This window comes from Diceros bicornis, chromosome 24 (assembly GCF_020826845.1).
Source record: "Diceros bicornis minor isolate mBicDic1 chromosome 24, mDicBic1.mat.cur, whole genome shotgun sequence".
Classification (NCBI taxonomy): domain Eukaryota; kingdom Metazoa; phylum Chordata; class Mammalia; order Perissodactyla; family Rhinocerotidae; genus Diceros; species Diceros bicornis.
In genome coordinates this window covers 39,097,050-39,117,710 of record NC_080763.1, presented here as the reverse complement: position 1 = coordinate 39,117,710, position 20,661 = coordinate 39,097,050, and the positions used below count along the sequence as shown (strand labels likewise).

The following is a 20,661-nucleotide window of genomic DNA, read 5'->3' as shown; positions in this document are numbered from 1 at the left end:
TAATTTTGGGGTGAGCTCAGATGTGAACCCACATATACATCTAACCTCAAAGCATGTGATCTTACCTACCCTGCTTTACTGTCTCCCAACTTAGACATTAGGACCAAAGTCTCCTGTTGAGATTTCAAATAAAGGGTCTTTTTCAGAATATAATACATAATAAATATAAATGACATTCTGAGGGTCCTTTAAGCCAAACAGAGTGAGACATGAGATACAACTTCCAAAAAACATACATTTTAATTAAACTCATAAAATAATCATAAGGGATTTCATATTTAAAGGATGACACTCCAAACTAAGGGGCATTAAGATTTTAAAACAAAAAAAATTTCTTCCTCATCTTGAGTCAAAAACTCAATTATTATTTATTATGTAATTAAGTAGAAGGTTGAAAACAGTGCCACCAAATTTGTTCACTTTCCAAATAAACATTAAACAAAAATAACTGAGTTTCTATCTTAGCACCTGACTCCAACGGTCAGCCCCTTTTTAGGTCAGTTTCCCAAAGTTTGTCTGCAGTTATACCAATGAATGAAAATCACACAGAGTAAATCATATGAAACCTGTCCAACAACATCACTAGTAATGGAAGAAATACAAATCAAAACAACGAGATATTATTTTTCATCTGTCCAACTCTATACAAATTTTATGATAATACTCAGTGACAGGTCACAGTGTACTTTCATATGTAAGTAACGAAACTATTGAATTTTTTTTAAAGTCCTTTAACCCATTAATCCCTCTTTTATGAATTTATTCTAAGGAAATAATCAGAAATGTAGTAAAAGATCTATGTTCAAAGATATTTGTGTGGCAGCAGTAGCAAATTCACAAAATATTATCAGTGGTTATCTCTAGTTGTTAGAATTGCAGGTGATTTTTATGTTTCTACTTTAACTATTCGTATATACTTACAGTCAATCAATTTCCAGTCAATGTTCTAAAACTGTGTCTTCAAACATTCTAAAAATATCACTAGCCAGCAATATTACTGCTCATAGCAACAGGCAAGGGAAATTTATCTCAACTCAAGTCTGTTTTCTAACACATCTCCAGTTGTCCATCCACCAAGAGAAGTTCTTCTCATGTAAGAATTTCTAGCCTGCTTGTTTGATGTCTTGTTTAATTACTGGTTTTGAAATTAGTCTTACCCAAATTTCCACATACCTGGGTTGGATGTGTACTGCATTGCAATCATTAGCATGGATGACGCAGAGAGATTAACATGGGCAGGAACGCCTTCTCTCCTTGAGGAACCCACTGAAACCAAAATTTTTTTGATTAGACACAATCTATATATACACTTGCTACTTTGCATAGAGCATGAGAGCTGAGAAGAAACTTTTTTAAAAAGTCCCAACCAAATCAGTGAAAGTTTTGCACAAATAAAACCACAAAATTTGTCCTAGCATACAAATGCTACAGTTATCATCAATAGCAAACATTCAGTGAGGATCTACAAGAAGCAGAAACACTGCCAGAATGTGATGTAATGGCTTTATCAGAGTTGTGCTTAGATGTGATCTCTGCTCCCAAGACATTTAAATCTAGGTGGAAAAGAAAGAAAAAACAGAATCCTCCAAGTATCCAAATATATATAAAGGCATGTTGAAGGTTATCCCAATAAGAAAGTAAAAATAAAAAGTTTTGAACCCAACTTGAATGTATTAACTTTTAGAGATGCAGATGAAATAATAGTCTACTTACATAGGCAACTTATTAATTTAGTTACATATACAAATTTTAAATCACATTATAAAAAATAGTATATTAATTTAAAAATTTTCAGCTCTCACATATTATTAAACAATTTTATTCAAACCTTCACATGTAACTTCATCATCATCATCTTCATCACCATGAGAATGTTTTTGTTTTCCAAAGCTTACCATCTTCATATCCACTTGAGTTGTTTGAAATAAAGCAATTTTTGAATCTGTGAATAACATGTTGCTGAATGTTTTATCCCGTGCCGCAAGTATTCAATCACAAAGCAAGTTGGTTTCTTCGAAGTTTATTTTATAGCTGTATAATTGCAGTCTCCGTGTGATAACCACTTACATACTGCTTTTAAGACAACTTTAAGTGGCTTGTTTATAATGACATCCAACACTATATTAAATTTCTTTCTCTCTCTTTTTGAATAGAGTGTATCAGGTAACCCCAATAAACATTCAAAACTAACACTGATGAAGGTCATTCAGAGTAATATGTTGTCTCCAAAGAGTACCTTATTATTCTGAACACAGTAATTGAGAGAGAGGCCACAATAGGAGGAACTTTATAAGGACTCAAATATGAAATGAATTCCTCTTCTCAGGGATAATTGCAAAAGTGGGAGAAACTTCTCCTTAGAGTTGGGCTTGTGTGGCAAATTGTCAAGAAAGCATGAACAGAACAGTACACAGTGAACAACACCCTCGAAAAGTCAACTCTCAAATTCCTACACATAATGGAGAAGACCATTTACATGGCAACAACAAAAAAAGCAAATAACCCTAAAATCTGCTTTATTTTATTTTATTTCATATTAAAGTGCAATATGTGGGAATAATATCTCACCTCCATCCAAAAAGAATAAGGCAACTTATAATAAAGCACATGTATAAAAGAACCATTAAAACAGTAATAAGGGGCCGGCCCCGTGGCTTAGCAGTTAAGTGCGCACACTCTGCTACTGGCGGCCCGGGTTTGGATCCCGGGCATGCACCGACACACCACTTGTCAGGCCGTGCTGAGGCGGCATCCCACATACAGCAACTAGCAGGATGTACAACTACGACATGCAACTATCTGCTGGGACCTTGGGGAAAAAAAGGAGGATTGGCAATAGATGTTAGCTCAGAGCCGGTCTTCCTCAGCAAAAAGAAAAGGATTGGCAATAGATATTAGCTCAGAGCCGGTCTTCCTCAGCAAAAAGAGGAGGATTAGCATGGATGTTAGCTCAGGGCTCATCTTCCTCACAAAAAAAAAAAAAAAAAACAGTAATAAAAGATTTGTCATATAATAAAGTAGACAAATAAAGACAAAATTTAACATGATTCTATTTTTTTTTTAACATAAAGGACGTTGAGCACCACAGTGGATGGTGGCCTTTACAATAGCTTTACAGAAATAAGCAAACTAACAAATAAAACAGATCCATAATTAAGTTGCATTTACTGAGTTTCCTTTCATTAATCACTTGCAGCTGGGCTGCTGCCAACCCACCAAGCAGGTGATGTTCAGGTAGATAAATTAGTTTGGTACAACATAAATAAGTATTAATAATTATACAGAGATGTAAAGATCAGTTCATTGCTCTTAGATGGTAAAGTTGATTAATCAAATATGATTAATCAAGGAAAAAGAACTTGGAGCCAAATCCTGAAGAACGAGATGCAGTTGCTCTCAGACTTGAGCCAGGCAGCTTGTGCACACTCAGCTTTCGTGGGCCCACGTCTAGAAAGTCTAACTCAGTCAGTGTGGAAGCAGGAAAGCTACAGGTTTAACGAGCACATCAAGTGATTCTGATGCAAGCAGGCGTTGGACTTCTGAGAAGTACTGCTACAGGGACAAGAAACAAGAACGGAAACACTCAGCAAGGTGTCTAGGTGTGGAAGAAATAATTGCATGCCCCTTGTGCCCTTTGTTTAAGGAAAAAAAAAAAAAAGGAAAGTCTAGTCTCTGACATACTCAAGGAAAAATAATTTTATATATATTCCCTTTGGGACAAGTGTTTTCACCTTTGTTTAAATTCATCTCAAACTTTTTAATAATAAGCATTCTTAAAAAAATGAAAACTACTATTAACGGAGGCTGAGAATCACTGTGCCTGGAGGCCTTTTAAAATGGGAGAGATGCCCAAATGTCTCGAATGATTTAGGTGAAGTCTTTTTGGAGAACAGCCCAAATGGCTCAGTGACCTTTGGATGTCCCTTCTACCCCTACAAATCCATGCTCTCCATCAAGTATGGTCGGCCACAAAGCCAAAAGCATTCCCCTGGCTCAAGCCCTAGGAAATTGGCTGCAATACTTATATAAACAGACGGTGCCTTGCAATTTCTTAGCCTTCTAACAGAATGAATAAAATCACTGCAATCCTAATTTAATAAACATGCACAGGCACACATCATTTATTGAATCTTGTTAAAAAGGCATGATGTAAACAGATGTGCAGCTTGTCCCCATGAGGGTGTATAAAGCCAAAGCTACATACAATGGAAGGAAAAAGAAAATTAATCAAAATAAGAAAATTTTACATTTAATATTGTGCTCAGGAAACACAATTAAACATTTTAAGACCTGCCCCCTGATCCTCCCAGCACCACCAGAATAACCATTACCACCATCCCCTCCCTCTATGAACAATAACAATTCCTTAATCTGTTCCTGCATTTTATAGTTCCTAATGTACCATCATGTACAGCTCTTATATGATTCTCATAAAAAAAAAAATAAGTATAAGGGAAAAGCCACTTTATAAAAGAGAGAAATCAAATTATTTGCATGAGAGCACCAACTCAATTATTAGGACTACAGCATAAGTCACTTGACTTCATAGCTAATACTCTAGTCACTTATTCATTGAAAGGAGTATTTTTTCAATACCTCCTATGAACCAGGCATTGTTCTAGGCCCCAGAGACACTCCTTATGGAACTTAAATGCTAGAGCTGTGCTATCCAATATGGTAGCCACTAGCTACACGTGGCTATTTAAATTCAATTAAAATTCAGTTAAATTGAAAATACAGTTTCTCAGTCTCAGTAGATACATTTCAAGTGCTCAGTTGCTACATGTGACTAGTGGCCACTGTAGTGAATAGCATAGTCCAATTTTACAGAACATTTGCATCATCACGGAAAGTTCCATGAATAGCGCTGTTCTAGAGGAATGGGCAAACAAATACCTGTAAAGAAATATAAAGCAAGGCAAGAGAATCAAAAATGGAGGAAGGGCCTGTTTTAGCTAAGGGGTAAGGAAGGGCATCTCAAAGATGTGACACTTGAGTTGAAATCTACCTAAAGAGAGTGAGGAAGCAAATAATGTGACCATTTTCAAGAAGGGCTTTTAAGACAGAGGAAAAAGCCTGAAGCAAAAGCAAAAGCTTGGTGCCTTTATGAAACTGAAGAAAGACCAATGCAGACAGTGCAGAGTGAACACAGGAGAGGTAGTGACGAAGTAGTAAGGTGGGCAGGGGCCACAGAAGGACACTGAGTTTGATTTATAAGAGAGATAGGAAGCTACTAGATGGTTTTGATGAGGGAAGGGAGGTGATGCGATTCACATGTTTGGAGGACAGCTCTGGCTTTTTGGTGGAGAACAACTGTGGGAGCGCTAAATACAGAGCAGAGAGACCAGTTCAGAAGCGGTTGGACTGGTCCACATGAGAGATAGTGGTAAGAAGTGGTCTGAATTGGAAAACATTTAAATAAACTCCACTCGCCTTATACTTTTTTAGGGGATAAAGGTAAGGGAGTTGTCTGGGGAGAAGAAACACATTCTGGTTCCAGTTCTGCATACAACAGAACCATTTCCTGTGTTTTGCCAGAGTGCACTGCCTGAATTAACAAGTGGTCTCTGTGTAAGCAGAGGTTAATTATCTTCCATGAGATAGGGTTTGAGCATAAGATACCTATGCCTTAGGAAAGGCATATCAGTTCAACATAGTGGGAAGACTAAGACACCATGACCCTGAAGTCTATGCAGCATTAAAAGATTTGCAGACTGGTAGATTAATGAAAATCATAGAGACAGGACTGTCCATAAACATCACAGAGGGCTGCTGTTATAAAAATGTTATAAAAATTACTGTTATTATACAACTAAGTCTAGGGGAAAAAAATCCCAAGCCCCAGAAGATGACCCCTTATCTCAAGCAATATTTAAGATTATAAAATTTCAGGGCACGTGAATTTGAGCAGAATATTGGAATTAGCTGCAACGGGATTTGATATGTCTGTCATTCGAGTATAGGTTTGGTCTGTTATACACTTGTATAACATTATACTATATTCAAAGGCCATTCCTATATGTTATCTCATGGTCTTCACAACAAGGGATGTAGACAGAGGAGGCTGTGATTATTCATAATTTCACAGCTAAGGAAACTAAAGTTTGATGAGGTCAAGAGATTTGCCAGTAGTCAAAGGACTATAATTCAGCTCTTCTGGATTCCTATTCCAAAACATTTCCCCCAACTCAACAATATAGCTCTTAAAGCAGAGTAAGACCTACCTTATAAAAATAATTATTAAATAAAACAGATTTATATATAGAAGATTATTTAAATACCATCAATATCTTGTGTTGGTTTTTGACTGTCTTTTTTTCTATATATTTATTAGTTTTCAGAAGATCATAGAAACATAACATGTATCCTCTGTAGTAGTTGTGGGAGATCAAGATTTGGCCACCCTGAAATATATCTCTTCACCTTGATTGTTTTCTCTGAGGGACATTTGACCTCCCCCACTAACTGCCTAAAGAATTTGACATGGTGGCTCCTTCCTGGAACAGATCTTCTAGCATGATGGCTGTAATGATAATGTAAAATAGATGTTACAATGGGAGGGGCACCAAGCCCCTTTTATGAAAAAACTCTATCTCTCCCTGATCACATTATCTATAGATGACCCTGAAAAGAACTGTCTTCTTGCCCTCTGAAGTCCCAGACCACTACCCACCCCCAATACCTCCCTCGCTGTTAGCTACAATACTTAAGCAAGCAGCTTAGACAGAGAGACGAGTTGCTCATTTCTGAGTTTCTCCCATGTATACATGTTATTAAACTTGGTATTATTTTCTCCTGCTAACCTGTCTTGTTGATTATTTGGCCAGCCATAAGAACCTTAAGGGAAGGGGCAGAGGGGGATTCTCCCTCACTCCCCACATAGTAGAACAAAAAGTGATCCAGGGCCAATGGTCTGGAACCAGATATTCAATTAAGTCACACAATTGCTTTTAAGTCAATGCAAAGATCTGAATAAACTTTTATTTTTCCTGAGGATAAGTGATTTTTTGAGGAAATTTAAGTTGGAAAAGAAACTAGATGAGACTGCACAGTTCACGCTACCAAGATATACTAGAAGGGTCTCTCACTGATATAACTATTCAGCTCTATTATTATCTTTGAAATAACATAGCTAGCCTACATCAATTAATGTTCATTTGGGATCAGATTTTTCTCTTCTCTGCCAAAGTATCATCTTCCCAACATCCATATTTCAATTTGGTCCACAAATCACAGATCCTTTATTGGAAAAAGAGAGGTTTCCATGGTGAAATGCAAATGACTTTTTCAATTCTTAGTAACTCCTTTAATTTTTCTTTTATAAACAAAGACTAGTGCACACACATAGAATAAAAAGAAGCATATCTTATTTATGGAAGGAGTTAAAAGAAAATGTTAAATAAAGGAAAATTTTTATAAATAAAGGAAATTTTTATAATAAATTGCAGTTTGCTCTGCAGCACCTGAAAAGGAGTTATTTAAAATAAAAATGCAGTACTTGGTTTATTGACAAAAATGACTGATATACATGCAGGGCTCTTAAACTGAAAGAGCTGCAATACCCCATTAGGTCCACTTCAGAGCTCACAACTTCATGTTCTAGGTCCTTAATGATATAACCATTTAACACCTGAAATACTGCCCATGTTTTACATTTGACCTTGCGAACACCATACTAAACAGATAAATGCCTTTTTGTCTTAAAGACTTAATCAAGTACTCAGAAAATGCAACATCCTTCATCCTAACATTTCAGTCCTGAAATAAAAATATTCTGGAAGAAGTTAAACGCTCCTCTCTTGTTTGGGTCAGAATTTCTAGATGCTGAAATGACTTCCAAAAATAGAAACAACATGGATACAAGCAACAGACAGCAGTTCTCACATCAATTCACTATAACATAATTAATCTGGAACTGGATCCCCTCCATCTTTGGGTCTGTGTCAGATAATATCTATCCTGTGACGGAACAGGTACAAAAGAAACACCTGAATCATTTAACAGAATTTGGCTTTAAATTTGGCTTTGGCATTGCAATTTATTTTCAAAGATTTAAAGATGATAAAGATTGGCTACTACTGAACCACAGGAATGGTGGTGAGAAACAAAAGTCAGAACTAAGAGAGTAAAACCAGAGCAACAAAATAAAGGAACCAGATCAATGATTGGTTAGAGGAAGATATGTGCTTCTTACATAAAATAAAATTGATGTTATTTAACCTAGAATTATTAAGCTAGAAATAAGCTTAGAGACAGAACATTTTTTCCAAATCTCTCCTTTACAGCTGGAAAAAAATGGAATCCCAGAGACATAAGCAACTTGTCATACCTTTAAATGAACATCAAGTTATTCTACCAATAAGCAATAAGGTTTACACAGATTTTGTAAACTCATCTTTGTTCTCCTCAGTTGCCAAGGTTCACACATTTAAATAAGTAAGGATTCCAATGTGACTACAAGGCATGTTTTGGGGTCTGTGTTTCTAATCTAATAGAAATTAATAGTCAAGGGTGAAGAAACAAATTGCTAGCTGTCACAACGCTTGATCAGTCCTAAGTATAACCTCAGAGGCCTGATATAGTCAATACCTCTCCCCAAATTATTAACTTATTCCTAAGAAGTAGGGATACAGTAAATTAGATTAATTATTAGAAAGACGTCACCTCACCTGCTATTGTTAAAAAAAAAAAAAAAATAAGAATTCCTATGCCTAAGTTTAAGAGTTAACATACTTAACCAAAAATATGACTATACAATTCTAAGACCATATCCATAAACAAGAACTTGTGAGGAAGTTAACACAGAACAAAAAATGGGAATGATCAAATACTCTATTACTTGAACAGTATAATCAGTCTGCTAATTTTTTTTAATCACTATATAATTTAGGCAGAAATCAGACTCTTTTCTTAGACATGAAAATTACAATTCCATAGCTAAAGTTAAACTTGATTATAAAATAAGTAAATGTGGCTCAAAGGTACATATGTTTACAAATTGTTATTACAGAGCAACAACTTTAATAAGGTCATAAGTATATAACATTAAAATGGTGAAAAATGATCACTAGGAATTGAATGTGACCAATAAAGGTATTTTTACAAAACAAGAATTGAGAAAAGGAGAGAAGTAAACCAACACTTATTCAACACAAGGCATTGTGCTAGCGCCTTACCAATGTTCCAGGTTAATCATCTCAATTATCACAGCAACCCCATGAAGCAGCTATTGTTATTATTCTCATTTTACAGGTAAGAAACAGAAAGGTGAGGTAACTTAACTTCCCCAAGGTCACACAGTTACTTGGTAGCAGAGCTGTGATTTGAATCTAGACCTGTTTGACTCCTAAACCCATAACCTTTTCTGATTATCCATTGAAACATTGATTAATTCATAATCCATTTCTTTAAAAAATACTTTAGAAGGATTTTGATCAAAAAACCACAACCCAGGGGCCGGCCCCGTGGGGTAGAAGTTAAGAGCGCGCGCTCCGCTGCTGGCAGCCCGGGTTCAGATCCCAGGCGTGCACTGATGCACCGCTTGTCAGGCCATGCTGTGGCGGTGTCCCATATAAAAAGTGGAGGAAGATGGGCACAGATGTTAGCCCAGGGCCAGTCTTCCTCAGCAAAAAGAGGAGGATTGGCATGGATGTTAGCTCAGGGCTGATCTTCCTCACACACAAAAAAAAAAAAAACCACAACCCAACTTTTTTTTTTCTCTTTGCTCCCATATTTGGAAAGCCTGCAGAATTAAATCTATAAAGTGAAATAGAATTCAAATCAGTTCCATGTTTGTAACAGTACCTTGCATGTAAGTCGCAAGCCTTAGCTTTTTTCAAAGTGTTTTCATAAGTTTTGACTCACTTTATCATCACGACACCCCTATGAGGGAAAGCTGATGCTATCACCATTCTGGAGATGAGCTTTCAACTATGAGTTGCCCAACGTCACACAGCAAATTACAGACGGAGCTGAGACTAGAATCTACATATCCCACCTCTCTCTATTGCTCTTCCCATCACATCTGAAACAACACTCTCTCCACCTTTTTTTCCTAAAATGTCAAAAAATACCATAATTTACATGCAGGAAATACAGACTGTGCCTTCACATGTTCTTTCTTCCTGTTCTGTAAGATCAAATTATGCGAATAAAACAATTCTAAGGTATAATTGTTTTTGATTTCTTTGATTTTCACCATAATATTCACGCTGAAATGACTGAATTTAAATCATAGCCCATGTATATAACAAGTGATTCCATTATAATCTTGAAAATCTACAGCCTAAAACAGTGCAAAAGCAACTTCAATTTGTACAATACATAAAAATAATCTAGTATTAGGTAAGATTGAACTTACGTATAGCCATTGGTAGAAAAGATGTGCTAAGATATTCGATAATATCCTTGTGCAGAAATGGAGGAAAGGTAGCTAATGTTGATATCATTGTGTAGGGCAAAGTACTCAGAATATCGTCATTGAGAAAGGGTAGCAAACATGTAGTTGTATAAAATATCGACTGTCCAAGATCTACAAAAGAAAATTCGGTAATCAGTCACTGAATATTTTGCCATTTAACAAAATATACTAACTTTACATTTTAAATTTTTATTTACTGGTTTAAATTATAAGCAACTATTTGCTCCCTTCCATTAAGAGTTCTGAAACACGCTGCTCAGTATAGAGCATATACGGTATTTGCTTGATAAATGACTGATGAATGACTTTATCAATCTTCAATAATACTTGGTATTCATATTACTCCTTGATTTCATTAATTAAAAGCACTTTCCACGTGATAATGAATCCTGAAATTCCTCCAGCATTCTTACCTCCGTTACATTTTACACAAGATAACTGTGACACAAAGATGTTAAATTATTTTCCCACTGGAAGTTGTAGAAAAGTCAAGGGCAGGACTGGAAATAAAACCAGGCCATTTCTGCTCCATCAACCAAACCACAATATTCCTACATCTGGAGTCTTGGGCAATGAGGTAATTTGCATCTTCCAGCATAGTGTCAGATTCAGCATGCACCAAAGAAAGAAAGCTGTAAACTTATACTGCATGAGCCTGCGCATTTAGTTATCAGTTATCAAGGAAGGACATGCCACCAAATAATTATCTTTCTATCAACATTTTTAAATGGGGATAGGAACAGTACCTACCTCACTTCATTAGAAGGATTGTTAGGAGGTTTAAATGAGATAAATGTAAAGTGCTTAACATAGCACATAATGTGTGCTCCACAAATATTAGCCATTATTATTAATATTAATATTGTTACTATTATTATTACCTGCACAAGGAGTAAAAATAGAGGACATTCATAAAACCATAACTGTTTAGCTTTACAATGCATGTAGACAAAATCCCATTACACTGAATGGATATTTTGGTATTTCTGGAGCTTCCAATATATAGGTCACCAGCCAAGACTTGACAATGAAGACTTTGATCATTTTCGTATCCATTATAAAAGAAAATTATTAGACATGTTTGTTTTGCAGCAGATTTACCTTCTTAGTGCTATTTTGATGCCTAATGTTATTTCTGATTATCATCAGAATTAATACGCCATTTCAACAAGCACATCAACTGACAACAGAGAGAATGTGGCCACACTGCACACTGGGGAGTGAGGGTCAGTCAACTTTGGGCTCAAATTGATGAAACAGAAAATTCAGAGGTGTTTTATTAAGAATTAACTGAGGCTGTGCATAAGAGATACCTTAGCTGCTTTTTAGCGTAGTTACAGAACATTAGCACTGAAAGGGGCCCGAGAGCCCACCTGGAAGAGGTTTCATATGAGGAAACTGAGGCTTGGAGAACAGAAGTGATTGTCCAAGATCACCTTGGAGTTAATAGCTGAACTGCGACAAAAATGCAGCTCTTCCCAGTGCACCACACTGCCCCATGTGAGGACACAGCCTCTAGCCCTAGTGCAGTGGTTCTCAGACAAAAGATGCACTCAAAGAGCTCATTAAAATTTCGGATCTTCAGGACCCACCCCTTGGTGATTCTTATTCAGAAATCTCAACTTGGGACCCAGAATTCCATGTTCCAAGCTCCCTCGGTGATTCTGATGTTCAGAGCACACTTAGAGAAACAATGCTGTACTATTTTTTAACCTCTAAAGGGGGGTTTAGTGAGTTTTTTCCTATCTTCTAAGCTCTGTTACACAGAACAAGAACACAATCTATAGGTGATAGTGAAGAGTAAAGTCAGAAAATAGCTGTAGGTATAAAAGAAAAAAATACCAATCATCTCCTCTGAACTTGTCATAATTTACACATTAATTGCAATTAAATGGATTGTGAGTTACCAAACTGAATGCTCTTATCTTAATCAAGTGGCTTTGAAGATAAAGGACAGCTGCCCTCACACAGCGCCCCATCCTAGGACCATGCAGGTCCACGATGACTTCAGGACTGGTGTCGCAAAGGAAAAGCTGACAAGCTCACCGCCACGGTAAGCTCTGGCAGTCTTATGTTCAAAGAATCATCTCCTTTAAGTTCTGAGCTGGGATAGGATCACACTAAAAGTGACTAGGCTTAAAACAGCTACAAAATTATACTATAAGCAAATTTACAAATTTCTACATTTTTTTATATTCACTATAATACAGAATTATAAACATAAGAAAAAACCAATTCAATAATCTTTATTTCATCATTTTTATGAAAGTAGTTTTTTTTAATTTTTTTAAATTAGGAACACATCTTACTAAATAAACCATTAAGCATTCTCTTACGAGAGATAGCCATAACTAAAAAGCAAAATGACCCCCACCACCCACCCGTTTCCCAAATTCCAGTATTTCTGTACAGTGAAACTTTAATTATCATACTTCCAGAGACCAAATTATCAGTGCTTTAAAGTTAAGACAACTGATGTTTTAAAAGTTTATTTTCTGCAAAAATCCCTTTTCTTACTGTGTGGTTTTCCACTTGATTCTCCCAAATATAAGACTGAATAGTTAAACAGTAGATATGATTGTTCTCCTTTTTATGAGTTAAAAGAATTTGGTAAGCAAGCAAGCTAATGAAATTGACTAAAGACGTACAGTAGAAAAGGGAAGCGTCAAGAAAAGAACCATGCTCCTAGGCTTCTGTCCTAAAGCACCACTAATACTGTACATTATTTACCATATACAGCATGTAGCACCATTATATACTGTACCGCTTGGCCAACATTTTATAATAACTATTGATTATTAGTTACATTTGGAAGAATTCATAGAGATTTCCTCTTATCTAATCTCCTTGGTTTAAAGACAGGAAAAATGAGTCCCAGAAATATTCTTTGATTTGCCCCCAAAAACCACAGAATTAGTCAGTGAATTTGACCTGCTCCCCAAGCTCCACTTCTAACATTTTCTGGGGGCAAGGTTTTAAGGCTTATCCCCCAAATCATAATTTCAACAAGAATCTCCATGATAAGCAGATCAGAGGAGAAGAGATAAGTTCGTGTTATAGTCTTCCTCTTTTCTCCAGTCTTTTCCCCCCAGAGCAGGCCCACTTGGATAACATCCCTCTGGCCATAAAACAGCAAAAAATGATAGGATGGGAAACACTATAATTAAGTTTCAGTGTAAGAAAGTCTTTAGCCGCACAAAGACCTTTCAAGAAATTTATTACAATAACAACAGTCTCCTGCATCCATAAACATACATGTACATTTTCAAAGCTTTCAATTAAATGCTCACCATGTTGGCCATGCTGTAGTAAAGGAACTAGATCCAGGAGAGTCACCAAAGTCACGTAGAGGCCTTGATAGTCCAAAGAAGGGTAGTCTGACAAGTGAGCATCACGACTTTGCAGGCCGCGTTCAGAGGGAGCATCTCGCAGGACGCTGTAAAGGAGGGAGCGAGTAACAGTAGGGTTGATGGAACTGACCTGCGGTCTTAGAGATGGGGTGAGTGGGAATGGCACAGGAAAAAGACACATGGTCATGGGCACTGTCAAATTGGAGGCATCTTGGTTTTCCTTCTTCCCTGTGCGGGACAAAATGCTGTTGGGGGGACAAAGAAAAAAAAGAGACAACAAAGACACAAAGAACAGCACATTACATTGAAATGACACTCTAAAACAAATAATAAAACACCAGATACATCCCACATAAGATGCAATGGCCACACCAGCAGCATCTACAAGTCTAGTACGGGTCACACAGCTTCGTGCTCAGAGATACCAATAATGCAAGGTTTATTTTATGGAAGTTGCATTGCATCTCATGTGTTATCTGGTTAGTAAGGAGCAAAAATATAAAAATGCATGTTTCAGTGCCAAACCCATGTTTTACAGTTTATTAATTTGGTGAAGGTGAGGTTTCCTGGAAGGAAAAACAATGACTTTGTCTAATGAGTTAGGGCTTTTATTCCTAATTAAAAGGCACTTTCAAAACAAGGGAAGTTTTCAGCAAGACTGTCTTAATCAGGTAAATAAAAACTTGCAAAATATAGGTATGGCACTTGCAGAAACATGTTTTAGCAAAGAATAAACATGTGTGTTTGTTAAGAAAGTCTTAAAAATCACATGTTTATTGCATCAAAATAATGTCTATATGTATATTATGATACTGTTTCATGACATTCTGTCAGTATCATTTGAGATAATGAAGTTTAAACAGGCATATGAACTTAGAAATAATACATATTTCTAAAATGTTAGCTAAACTACATTGGAAAAGCTATAAAATAATATATAGTAGATGGTCCGTAGCATATGTTTGTGAACTAATGATAATGGTTATTTATGTGTGTTTTTTTAATTTTGCATGTTGGGGAGGAAACATTTTATTTTATGAATACAAACAGTGGTTTACTAAATAGTTACCTTCAAAATTCTAAAGACTAAGCAAGCAGTATCTGTCATAGAGCTGCACATCATACAATAAGATCTTATATATTACTGCTGCTACTTACGTTATTATTCAACAAAACTCACTAAAAACTAAAGGAAAGATAATTTAGAAAGTTAAAAAAAAGTTTAATGGGAATAAAAATAAATTCTAAAAATAAATTGGCTTTCTTTTAGCCTTAATTTTTAAATAAAAACATTTTAGTAAAAGCAATAAAGCAGAAAAGTTGCTAATCTAAAAATAGAAGAAATGACTGCTTAGCCAAATGTTTAGGTTTTTTTAAATTAGGTTATACTATTTATCATTAAAGACAATAGCTATACATTATAATACTAATATCTGCTGCACTTACATAGTACTCTTATATAGTACACTTATATGTTAATCAAAATAGATAACAATTTATAAATGTTTCATTACATAAAAATAACCTTGTTTTACACTTATTCTATGTGCACCAAACATTACTAAGTTCTTAGTTAACAATATTACATTTACAATTTTACAGTGGTGTGAAGAATTGGTTAGTGTCAAGCATGCTTGGTATTTGAAATTTACATTTATTCTTATTTACTCTTAGTGCAAAATATGTTACAATGTAAGAAAAATGACTACATGCTTTTTATTTTCCATGTGCCTAATTTACCTCAATTTCCTTTGTCTTCTGTTACCCAATGTCCAGGGAAGAACAATTAATAATAATAAAAATAATTTCAGAATAGTTATGTAATACTTCTTAGCAATAAATAACTTAAGATTTAGTGTATTTTTTTTTTACTTTTAAAGGGATTTAATTTACCTTTTTGTGTGTGTGATGTATTTAACTTTGAAAGCTTATACTTTACAATGGGATAATATCAACATTCCAGTTACCCCAGCCTGCCTACATCTATCATAAATACCATCAGATTTTCCATCAGACTTTATACTTTCCTCATATAACTCAATTACTCCTAAAAGTACCACCTTTAAATGTTATATTCTTGATAAGCCCAGTCACCAAAAACCTGTTTTAATCCTGTAGGATTCTATCCCACTGACAACTCCTTTAGAATCACAATGGATATGTCAGAAATATTATTTCCCAAACTTCAGTCCTAAATTAGCCTACCACCAGCATCTTTTCAAAATTACAAGATGTGGATCTTACAGAAGTGGTATAGAAAAACATTTTGCCTTAGAGAACAAAATTAGCTCTATATCCTATCATATAGCATATTAATGCTATCCTTTAAATTAAGTACAGTGTTCTCATCAGACTTTTCCTTGGTGGAAAAGCACATTATTTTTTTCAAATATACACTAGTATTTTTCCAAAGTTTGATATAATTTAACAAATGTTCGTCAAATCAACTTTGGAGACTCTACTTTGATATTTTTCCCTTCCTGTATATGTGGGGTTCCCAAATGATAGCAGCAACAGCTTCATACATGCAGGGAGGGAAGAATGTCAGCGCTGAAACAGTAAAACTTCTCTCTCACTGCCTTTAGAGTTAATAAGTAGGTGAGGTTGAGAAAAATGGCTGAAGATGAGTTACCTATGAAACCAGTTTTAAATTACCATTCATGTTTCAATGTAAGGAAATGTTTTCATTTGTGGAAAAACTTAAGAAGGGCTCATGAATAAATGTACAATGCATTGTGATTTTATGATGTTTTGTGAAGTTTATTCAGAAAAAAAAAACTTATTTCCCCAACCAAACTGTCTAACTTGGGAACGATAAAACCATCTTCCCCATCTGAAATTCTTTCCCAGAGGTCTGTACACCCAACCAAAGAGAATATTAAGAATGCCTTGCTCAGAAGAGTTTGACCCAACAGCCAACTTTTCACCTTTCCTTTTCCCTTCTGAGATCCTCTTTATCAAGCATTTACTTCCAACATCAAGAGAAATCAAGAGAAGAAGACCTCTGTTGGTGTAGGGACAGGTGAAAAGTTGCCCTGAGGTATTTATAGCACAGAAAATTAATACATCAAATCAACTTGCTATGATTATGAATTTTGACATTTGAGTTGAATCTATGTACTAAACAAAATTTATTTGATAATGCTATGCTCTAAAGCTACTCTGTGGACTTCAATAATTTGAAGGTCTATATATTCTTCCTCAGCAATCAGAAATTACAATTCAATTAAGAATATTGAGCTGAGACTAGAATCCCTTTTAAAAACGTATTAAACATTTTCTAAAGAGCTAGGAGCAAGTAGCTTTCTCCAAACTTAATGATCTTTACAAAGATTTTATGTGCTAGCGGCTTGAATGGCACCAGAAGAGAGATCTGGGAGAAGGAATTCCAAAAAAATGTGTGACATAAGAAGACTGGAAACCTTTAAATGTTTTGCCAGGTAAAAGGCAAGGTCCTTAAAGAAGACCTTAGATGCTTAAAATATGGCCCCAGAATGCTTCTAATATAAAATGCACACACTCCTCTGTAGCGATGAGGGAGGATTAAACTAGATGATCTTCATAGTTGCTTCGAATACTAAAAGCAAACAAAAAACTAAACTCTGAAGTTGTGTATAAACTGTGTGTCTGTTCCCACACTTAGGTCTCTACTACATTAAAATGAGTACCACTCAGCACTCAGAAGAAATTTTACCCAGGACACCAAGCCACAGCTAGATGAAGTCAATGCTCTAGAAGGGTTCCTGCAATGGATAAATTTGGAGTCAAGTCAATTCAATTCAACAAACATTTACTGATCCCCTTCTAAGGACCAAACACTGCTCTAGGCTAGAGGGCTAACACACAGGACTCACCTCCCACTAACCTAGAGTTTAGGGAACCTCCATGAACTCTAACATGCGTCTAATTATGAGCTGAGTGGACAAATGTCGACTATTCAACTGCTGATATAGTCAATGATGGTAACATAATCTCTCCTCTCCTATGGAGTAAATTAATTGAAGTTAAACACCTAGGCTAATCTCTGCCTTTGGAAATATGTACAAAACTCTACTGACATCAGTGAGAGTTACATACATGCATGAATTTATTGTTGTTGGTGCCCTCGAGTCAATTCCAACTCCTAGTGACCCTGCGGACAGCAGAGCAAAACACCACCTGGTCTTTTTGCACAATCCTCTCATCTTTGGGCACTATATCAGACAATGCTCTGCAGCTATTCATAGTGTTTTCATGGCCATTTTTTTCAGAAGTGAGTGGCCAGGTCCTTCTTCCTAGTCTGTCTTAGTCTGGAAGCTCTGCTGAAACCTGTCCACCGTGGGTGACCCTGCTGGTATTTGAAATACCAGTGGCATAGCTTTCAGCATCACAGCAACACGCAACTGCCAGAGTATGACAGCTGACAGATGGGTGGTGTGGTTCCGAGACTGGAAAACAAACCCGGGCCAGGGCAGTGACAATGCCGAATCTTAACCACTAGACCCCCAGGGCTGGCTGCATGCATGAATAATCAGAGGACTATTACTTTAAAAATGCAATTCTGACTTAAATGAAGCTGCTGGAACTTCAAGTTGAATATTTTAACCAAAATAATAATTTTAACTTCCTTGAGAATATCCAAATAGACAGACAGAGGGTTACTCTGTGAGAATTCATCTCTAATTCTTTCTTCTTGTTTCCTTCCAAGAATCTGAATTCTAAAAGCAAGAAGTGCTTCTGAATGTATACAATAAATTATATAAAATACAAAAGGAACATCTTGTTTGTAAGTAGAAAATCTTACTGTCAATAATCTTGGACACCAAATATCTAGGCCATCTTATTTGTCTTGAATTTTCTAATAGCATAAATAAAATAAGGTAATATAAATATGATTGTTATGGAGGTATATACCAACAGTGAAAGTGATCATAACTTGTTCCAAGAGATAGGACAATAGTTGTGAGTTCTGTATTTCCAGTAAAAAAAGATTTAAAAAAAAAAAAAAAAGCTGAGGTTGGCAAAAAGAAGAAAGAAAATGCATTGAGTTCAGCCCAAGTGTTGAACCTATAAGTATTCAAGTCCAACTCATAACATGTTACATTCCTCAGTGTTTTCTTTCTTCCTCCCACTTCGTGTGTATGTGTCCTATAGGCTGCCAACTCTGCTCTGACCTGCTATCCACAACAAATTGCTGAGTGGGAGACGGAGCTAAAAGATCTGGGAATTGAAACACTAGTCCACATCACCTCAGGTACAGCTCAATTTAACTTCCGAAAAGAAGGTAAATCTTTACACTAAGCACTCTTTTCTTCCCTTTATCTCAAAAGACAGCCAAAAATACTCTGTGGACTCATAATGGATGCCAGCATTCCCAAAGGCCAAACCAAGATTTCATTAACAGAAGTCCCTGTAATAGGATAACCAGTAGTACTAAGGAGAAGCAGTATAGTTTAATTGTTGAGAGCGTGTGCTGTGCATTACAACCACCAGGATCAAATCCTGGTTCCAACACTTACTAGATGTGTAACTTGGAGCAATTTATTTAACCACTCTGTGCTTTAGTTTCATTATCTGTAAAATGGGTATAATAGTACACTTTCATAGAATTATTATGAGGGTTTAAATGAGATGACACATGTAAAGCACTTAGAACAGTGCTTGACACATATAATTACTATTATTATAATACAATATTGCTATGATAATGATAGCTATTTTACCTTTGGTAGTAGTTGTTGATATTGTCTCCCTTTGAAAATGGACTCAGCTCAGTTGCATAGAATCTTCTGCAACAGTCACTTGAACAAACTACCTTATGCCAGTTTCACCATTAAACTGCTGTCACCCATGATCATATTCTAATGATCCATTGCGATCCATTGCTCGAGAAAATGGAATCTTCATGTCTTGTAAACCTGACTTCAGTCAGGTTTCTTAACTAAATTTCTTAACTTTTTGGCACAATGACTAAGACCTAAGCAGTTAAGCTTCTAAGTGCCAACGAGGATGTCACAGTTTCTTTGCAAATGAAATTCAGAATTTGCTTCCTACTGAAAAGTGCCTCTCACTTCAAGAACTTGCAGAATTTATGGTAAAGGAAAGTGTTTCCCATTAAGAATACTGACCTCAAAGACAAAAGGAGAATTCAAGAGAACAGAGTCAGATGCCTTGGTGTATAAACTTATCTGATTATTACTATGAAAACTTAGCTAATTCCACTGCAATTTGAAAATAAGGGAAATATTCTGTAACAAGGTCCTAAACTTACTATGCAAGTATGAAATCTATGAATCTGATCAGCAGAAACTCTTTAATGTATAACAGGGACACTAAGGGTTCTAAATAAGAAAAGATGTTCCAAAGAATAAGAAGAACACAGAGACAGTGGGACTGCAGAAGTCTAGTGTCTGACTTGACCGCATGAAGCTTCTTTCTACAAAGCGTTCAGGTGGCCCATGGCAAAGCCTTAGACCACTGGGAACTCCAGTATCACTACAGTCATTCCAAATTGGTATTCTTTACCTAATATCTATCTTACAAAACTTTTGCTGTTATATAGCCAAAAGAAACAGTAGCAAGTCAATTTCTGTGTTTCCAAAATCAGATTTAGAGCGAGAAGATCATGGTAATGGAAGAGATCAAGCCTTAGAATTTAATGGAAAGTGAAGTGTTTCTCTCACTTCGTAGATGTTATTTCCCAAACAATTGAGTTTTTACTTGAAAGGCTCAGCTTTGTCTCCTTGTTTTTCCTAATGAGAACTGTGAAACAGATAGGTCCCTCCTGTCTCTACCTTATCGTAAAAGTAGACTGTATTTGTTTTTGTTTCCTTGTTCTCCAGAGAATTTCCATATCAATTGTAAAGCATGGTGAACACTTGAAGTGTCACACAGATTAAAAATAATTGTTAT

General features: G+C 35.9%; 1 protein-coding gene across 5 annotated transcripts in view; it reads right to left on the bottom strand.

The window, feature by feature from the left end:
- UNC79 (unc-79 homolog, NALCN channel complex subunit) overlaps nucleotides 1-20,661 on the bottom strand; it is a 225,517-nt gene that overhangs the window by 166,481 nt on the left and 38,375 nt on the right. For 4 of the 5 annotated variants that reach the window (XM_058567601.1, XM_058567600.1, XM_058567603.1 and 1 more), the window contains exons 3-5: nucleotides 13,711-14,015; nucleotides 10,361-10,531; nucleotides 1,174-1,266 (exon numbers count right to left, since the gene is read on the bottom strand). In XM_058567601.1, coding sequence (XP_058423584.1) covers nucleotides 1,174-1,266; nucleotides 10,361-10,531; nucleotides 13,711-14,015 — 569 coding nt within the window. The remainder of the gene's footprint in view (nucleotides 1-1,173; nucleotides 1,267-10,360; nucleotides 10,532-13,710; nucleotides 14,016-20,661) is intronic. The other variant, XM_058567602.1, reaches the window with a different exon arrangement.